This window comes from Penaeus chinensis, chromosome 9 (assembly GCF_019202785.1).
Source record: "Penaeus chinensis breed Huanghai No. 1 chromosome 9, ASM1920278v2, whole genome shotgun sequence".
NCBI lineage: Eukaryota > Metazoa > Arthropoda > Malacostraca > Decapoda > Penaeidae > Penaeus > Penaeus chinensis.
In genome coordinates, this window is record NC_061827.1 from 31,416,067 (window position 1) to 31,423,566 (window position 7,500).

The 7,500-nt window shown below is 51.0% G+C and overlaps 1 protein-coding gene across 1 annotated transcript in view; it reads right to left on the reverse strand.

Moving 5' to 3' along the window:
* The window catches only part of LOC125028997 (mucin-5AC-like), a 225,497-nt gene that overhangs the window by 22,621 nt on the left and 195,376 nt on the right, over nucleotides 1-7,500 (reverse strand). Inside the window, exon 2 of the mRNA XM_047618693.1 lies at nucleotides 4,697-6,248. Coding sequence (XP_047474649.1) covers nucleotides 4,697-6,248 — 1,552 coding nt within the window. The remainder of the gene's footprint in view (nucleotides 1-4,696; nucleotides 6,249-7,500) is intronic.

Genomic DNA, 7,500 nt, shown 5'->3' on the forward strand with positions numbered 1-7,500 from the left:
CAACAAGGAATACGGAACCCTATCAACGACGATTAGATACTGCAAGAAGTTTATCAATGTGGAATCAGGTTGTAATAATAACAATGCCAAAATATCTAACAACATAACTGCAATTCAGATAAATACAATCAACCCATTATTTGTAAATACCGTGAGAGCGGTAATCTAAGGCAAAGCTGTTGTATAGCAACAACTTCCACACGGTATTAATCTCCACGGCACCACCACTCCAGCACATGGCTCTGCCGTGGTTGCTCAATTCAGGCAGGTGTCATGCAGGTAGTCTTGTGACGCCGCTTATACAATTGATCTGTTGCAGCAGCACAATATCTTAAATATTACGTAAAGTTTGGGTTTCCACTAGCCATCAGCAGCTCAGCGCCTCTTTTCCACGCTCTTATTGGCGAGTTTCTCTCTCACTGAAGTTACGTCATAATACATACACTCGCTGATTGGTTGCCGCGACTCCGCCTACCAACGTCCTCTCCCTTGCGATTGGTATCCTCGGTAGCCAAGCAATGACGTCATCCGCGCATCATGTGACCTTGAGGAGGTGAGGACGCGCGCCGCAGTAGACACGACCCAGACACACTCAAGACGGCAGCGTGTGAGGCAAGACGTTCTGTGAAGCTCCTTCACACTACTCCCCCCTCTCCTTCCCTTCTCTTCCTCTCCTGCCCCACCCCCTACTGTGACTGACGATACACTACCCCGGCCTTGTCATCAATATTCGTGGCGGTGGCAATAAGGTGGTAACTAACACGGCCAGGTATCATGGTGGTGCGTGCCGGACGGTCCCGGTCACTACCCTCTCTGTTGATGGGTACACTCACGTCTCTCTGGCTCCCTCCACCCCCTCCCCTGTCCCGCCCATCTCTCTTCGTACTCTCCCTCCTTTTCTTTCCAATGCCTACTTCCCTCTTTACCATTTACGCTTTTCCCTCCTCCTCTGTTGCGTGATTACTTAGACACTTCCCGCTTCCCTCCATCCCTACTAGCGCGCTTTTTTCGTCGGCCCCGCCCTTGTGCACTCCTACAGCTATCAACTCGCCTTCCATCTCTACATTCCTGCTAGCGCGCATTTCCTTCTCCGTTTTCCTCCTCTTCCCCTTCCTTCCTCTCCCGTCCCGCCAACACCCATCCTCCTCACCACCGTCTCGTTCATCACCCTCTACTGCTCCATCGATCCACCTCTCCCGTCTCCAACCTTCCCCTCCCACTCTCCCCTCCTCTCTCGGACCCATCCTTTCGGGGAGTAGGAACTAGGGTGGAAGCGGTGGTGCTGGGATCCACACGACCCGGGCCGCGTCTACCAACGCCATTTCACTTACGCCGCTTGTAGTCACCACTAACCTGCACGCAACACCACTAGCTTTTTGTACTTACCAAGAACTTCTAGCACTTCCAGTACAGACGCAGCGGATTAAACTTAAGCGTCTGCTACTATTTAAAAACTTATGCCATCTCTAGACCCACTTCTACACTATAATTCGAAGCTGAGTCTATTTATAAAACTACTTCAGTCCTCCCCATTGGCTCGCAATCTACTTCTAACACGTCGACCACATTTACCGCCCCTTGATCTACCGCAGCCACTTCCATAAGCATTAGATCTATTTCTCCAACTTCAACCAGCTCTACAGCCGCCCCACTACAGCCATGTCAGTGTCTCTTGTCAAATAGAATAATAAAGAGGCGACGTCCGGCCTGCGACTGACCCCTCGCACGAACACTGATGACGGTGCTCGTGGCCCTTCGCGCTTCGGATCCTTGTAACGAATGTAACAAGTCAGCTTCACACACCGGTGCAGCGGTTGACCTTTGCTGACACAAGAGGCTGACACTTAACGGAACATGAAATCACCTTTTGAGTGGTCAAAGTAAGACTGCTGTCACTTTTGTTATGAGCTAGCCACTGACCTTCTGTTGATGCAAGAGGCTACTACTTGCTGGCCCTAGAGGGCGAGCCTGTGCTGACACAAACAGTGAACCCTACACGCTATAAACCTAGTAACATAAAAGAGATGCCGAGTAACATGAAATACGAGCCTTGCTGTAACATGATCTTGTGTAGGCTGAAGAGGTCAATATGCCCAATAATCTAGGAACCTGACCTTGCACTAACGGAGAAAGGTCGCGTCCACACAACGGGCTCTGCAGATGAAAGCATAGGCTGGCCTTCCAATGCACACGCGGGTGATCCTTCACAAACCTCTGTTGACACTGAGACTTACCCGTGCCGATATGAAGGCTAAATGGGAAACGGAAAACCCTCGAATCTTGTACCGCCATTTTCACCACCAACTACAGCCAACATCTAAACGAACCACGTCCTCATGCAGTATTTAGCCCTCCGCTGCCGGCAACAGAAAAGGCAACTTGTCCACGCTATGTTACGTAACCAACATACAATCCTACCCCGCAAAGTTTGGAAACTGAAATCCACAATAAAACATTTTCGGGGGAGAGAGGGGGGGGGCCACCCCAACTCCTTTTAACAGAACACCACACTCTCTCTCCCTTTTTTCTGTTTCCCCTTTCCTCCCATCCATCCTCTCTCCTCGCTTCCCTCTCCACACCTTTCTTCCCTGCTTCCACTGCCCAACACTCCGCGCCTTCTCTCTGCCCATCAGGGATTCTACTCCAGCAAGTCTCACCAAGGCTTCCGTATCGCATCTTACCTCCAAAGGCTAAATACCCTTTTATCTTTCTCCTTCATACACTGTGTTTTGCTTTCTTATCTCTTCCCTTTATATATCTCCAGTACTCTTTCCTCTCCCCTTGTTTGAACACACTGCTCTCCTGTTCCTTCCTTCCTCTTTTTTCTTTCTTTCTTTCTTTCTTTCTTTCTTTCTTTCTTTCTTTCTTTCTTTCTTTCTTTCTTTCTTTCTTTCTTTCTTTCTTTCTTTCTTTCTTTCTTTCTTTCTTTCTTCCTTCCTTCCTTCACGTACTGAATATTTATCTCCTTTTCTACCACAGACTATGTCTACCCTACTCGAGTTTAGTCCACCCTACAATCTATTGTTCTCTCTTTTCATCTAATCTATTCTAATACTTCTTCCTCTTGCTACTCCTTTTCTCCCTTTCTCCCTTTCTCCCCCCCTCTCTTTCTCTCTCTCTCTCTCTCTCTCTCTCTCTCTCTCTCTCTCTCTCTCTCTCTCTCTCTCTCTCTCTCTCTCTCTCTCTCTCTCTCTCTCAATAATTCATCAAAGATACACAAAAGCAGTAAGTAAACACTATGCGATAACATAAAACCAGAGTAAACTGATTTTTATAAATGAAAGTGTAATGAAAAAAATGGTACAAAACGTGGCAAGACTGATTTGTTGTGGTAGTGGCTGGGGACGAGATGCGGCTCACACCAGCTGGGGACGACCACCTACGCCGTGTTGGTGCGGCTCACCATCCTCACTATCATCAGCGCCAAAAAAAAAAAAAAATCCGGATGAACATGAAACAATTATATATATTGCCTTATTTGTTACCGCCAGTGCTCCTTCTCCTTCTACTTTTCTTCCTGCTTCTCCTTCTCTTCCCCCTCCTCCTTCTCCTCCTCCTCCTCTTCTTGACAGCTCATAACATCTGGGACCCTCAGTCACTCGAACTTGAAACCTCAAACTCGGAGGGGAAGACGGGGCTCTCACATATGCTTATGCGTTTAATGCCGAGTCTCGCAATCCCTTTTCAATGCCACTGCTACGACAAAGCGGGAAAGCACACGAGAGAAAAAGAGAGGGGGAGAAATGGAGAAAGAAAGCAGGGGAGGAAAGGAAAGAGAGAGATAAGCAAAATGGGGGAGAGGAGGAGGAGAACAAGAGCCCAAAAGCTCTCAAATGACACAAACACATTTCACTTTCTCAATTCTACTTCCCCCTCTCCTTCATCCGGGCCTTAAGCCAGTGCGAACCAGAGCCGCGCCCGTCCCTGAAAAGTCTTCCTTCGGCCAAGGCTTCCTTCCAACGACGAAACACTAGCAAGGTACCTCTGGTTAATGCTTCCAAGGTAGCGCTTTATACACGAAGATTCCTAGCGTGGACTTATGGACATTAATGGGTGCAGTGATCTTAGATTTCCGAATGTTAATAAATAAATATGATGACCCAGCAGGAAGAAAAAAAATAATAAAAAAGTTTGAAACTCAATATCTCTTTGACATACTGCCATTACTGGAACATATTCGAGCCATTCATAATCTTGCTAATTTGCAAACTACATCAAGCACCTTGATAGATAAAACCATCAGAGACATTTACACCTACCCACGAGCGTAATGGTCCCTGACTCACACCTTCAATATTTTGAACATGGAGAATGGGTTTCCAGGCGCTCAAGAACACAAGAAACAACTGGACCAAAAATACATACAATTTTTCATAAAATTTAAACAGGACTTTTTTTCCCAAAGTAATGGAATATAGAAATAAACATATATGTTCTCTAACCACAAGCGAATCAAGAATGAGTCTAACCGTCACTAATTTTCAAATATATGACATATATGAGCCTACATAGAAAACAAGGGTCTTTCACCGGGTATGCATAGGGAGGTTCACTAAGGTAACTAAAAGATGGTGATCGAAAAGGAAAACCGCCGTGGAATGCAATCGTCGTCCGGCTGAAGACACCTGCCCTCGAAGGGCTCGGACGCGGCGGGCACAGCTGGCCCGTGCCCCGCGAGGCCAGAGGCGACACGTACCTGTATGTGTTCGAGCAGGGAGGTGGTCGGGTCCAGGACCTGGTTGCAGTCTCGCCAGCGGCACACGTCGGCAGCTTCCTTCTTCTCCGGGGGCGGGAACCTCACGGTGGGCGTGGGCGTGGGCGTGGAGGTTCCGGAGCTGGGGGCGGAGCTCGGGGCTGGACTCGGGGCGGGGCTGGGGGCGGGGCTAGGAACAGAGGACCCAGCGCCAGAACTGGCCGAGCTGCTCCTACTCTTGCAGGTGGTGTGGGCGGTGCCGTTGGTGTAGGCGGGCGGAGGGGAGGACTTAGCCGAGCAACGAGCCGAGGTGGGCGAGAGGGGCGGCTGGTGGGCGGCCGCCGAGGGGGTGTGGGTAGCAGTGGTGGGCGGCGTTAGACCGGCATCACAGCTCAAAGTTAAGCCCTGAGTGGGGTGTGGGGTTCCCTGAGATACACGCTTGGCGGCGTTGGGGGGGTGGGGGCGGGGGTGGGGGGTCCGGGCGTCATTGAGGAGAGTGGGCGTGGTGGGCAGGACCATGGGCGGTTCAGTGTTGTTGTTGGTCTGGAGGTCTGCCTTACGCCTGTGATGCTCGCCGCTCACTCGCCGCACACCATTGACACGTTCCGGGCGAACAGCGCCGTTCAGGCGCTCACTTCTGACCGTGCCGTTCACGCGTTCACTTCTCACGGTGCCATTTATACGTTCACTTCGTATGGTGCCATTCAAACGTTCAGACTTCGCCGTCCCGTTCACGCGTTCGGGCTTCGCAGAGCCGTTCATGCGCTCGGGCTTTAGCGTGCCGTTGATTCGTTCATTGAGTGTCCCGTTAAAACACTTGACACCGTTTTTACCTAACAAGTGGTCGACGTCATTGTGCAACGCGTCACCTGCGATCCCGTTGTGTTTATGGTTGTTGTGGGCGTGCGAGGTGCGGGTGTGGTGCCGCCCGCGCTTGTCCCCCGCGCCCGCCAGCCCGCCCAGCCGGTCGAGAAGGGCAGCCTCGCCTTCCACGCTCCCGTTCATGCATCCGTTCACGCGCCGCACGCCGTTCACGGGCAAGGGCGGGGGGGACGCCCGCGGCAGCTTGGCGCGCCTCTCACCACCCATCGTCGCGTCCTCGCCAGTCCGCTTCCGGATGTGCCCTACCTGCAGGCGGCGGCGACGGTGGGCCGCCACCTCCTCCGGGGTGTTGCGGCGCGTGACCCGCAGAGGCAGCGCGGAGGGCGTATCCGGAGGCCGGTCCTTGTGTGGCGTGTGGCCCGCTTGGCCCACCTGGCCGCCCGGGCCGATCCTGCCCATTAACTGGTCCCCGTCGTGACCGCCTTTCCGCCCCACCCGCACGCCCGAGCCATCATTGGGCGCCATGCACGTCAGCTGGCCCGCATGGCTGCCGTAGGAGTGCGGGGTCGGAGTGGGTTGGGCCCCCGGCGTGGGCGTGGGCGAGGGCGTGGGGTGGGCGGCGGGCGGGGGTGCTGGTCCCGTGCAGCAGTCGTCGAGATCCTCGGGGCGGGGCGGTGGCGAGCACGTCAAGGAGGAACACGGGGACGACGCGCTCCACTCTCCTCCCACTCCGCTGCAAAGAAACATAATCACGTCAGTAAACTCGGCCACAAACATAATCAACATCAAAATAAAGATAAATGTAACTATAATAAGCATAACAATAAAGCCCCCCCCCCCCCCATGGCATCAAAATCAACAAGTAAGTCATGATATATTCATAACATCTTGATAACCGAACAGCATCTGTGCTGTACGACGCGACGATCAAGTGTCCCGGGAAACGGCAAGGCAAGACAAGGAGCTTGCACAGGAATTTATGGCACGATACACCGCGACCCTCTTATGGGGACGTCTTGTCCGCTAACTCCCTCACTGACGTTGCTGAAAAATATTCTCCAGGATATACTCCTGCCTCACGCCGTCGATGCAAGGGCGCCGACGGCTTGCGTACAGGCACCTCCCCGTGTCCGCAGTGGAACTCATTCAACTCATTTTCCAAGTGAAATTGAAGATACGAGAACTCTGCTCAAAACGGAAGCGTAGTGAAACAAGTTAGAAGAGATAATCCATTCCTTACAACATCCTGCCCGATAACAAGTTTTGTAACTGGGTTTTTCAATATGAAATAAGTTATGCCTATCTTGACTGGTTCACACGATAACAAAAGTTTCTTTTTAAGGATCCCTATACAGTATCATGCATATTACATATCACCATTCATTCACACACACCCTAACAAAATAAATCACACGTGAACCTTCCACTTGCTTGTTTGTTTGTAATATGAAGTACCGGTACTGAACATCTTTGAACAAGCCTAAAGCCGATCGCTGATAATCACTTCATTCCCCGCTGTGATTATCCGTGTTCGTTGAATAGTTTATGGCGATTCGGCAAACAAATTATTCCGCAATACTAAAGGTTCTAATAGTATCCAAGATGTGGAACTTTGCTGCCCACGCTTGAACGCACGTTTTCAGAGACGCGGCAAGACGGACCGCGGACCGACGGCAAACCTACGCTGCGTATCACTCGCTACTTGTACAAAAATAAGCGTCGGTAGAATGGGAAGCCAGCGAGTGCCCGTCGCTCGTCCCCCAACCCTTCTTGCACTCAACGTTCCTCGTCTCCTCACTCTTTCTTCTCTCCCTAACCCTCTTGTCCTCTATTTCTTTTTCCACATTCCTTGTCATTTATATCTCTTCCATTGTCTAATTCCGTTCTCTTCCTCCTTATTCCTTTACTTCACAAAAATTCCGAAGAAGCTATTTTTTTGTCTGTTTTTATCTACTCCCACCCTTCCTCTGACACGCAAGAAAACA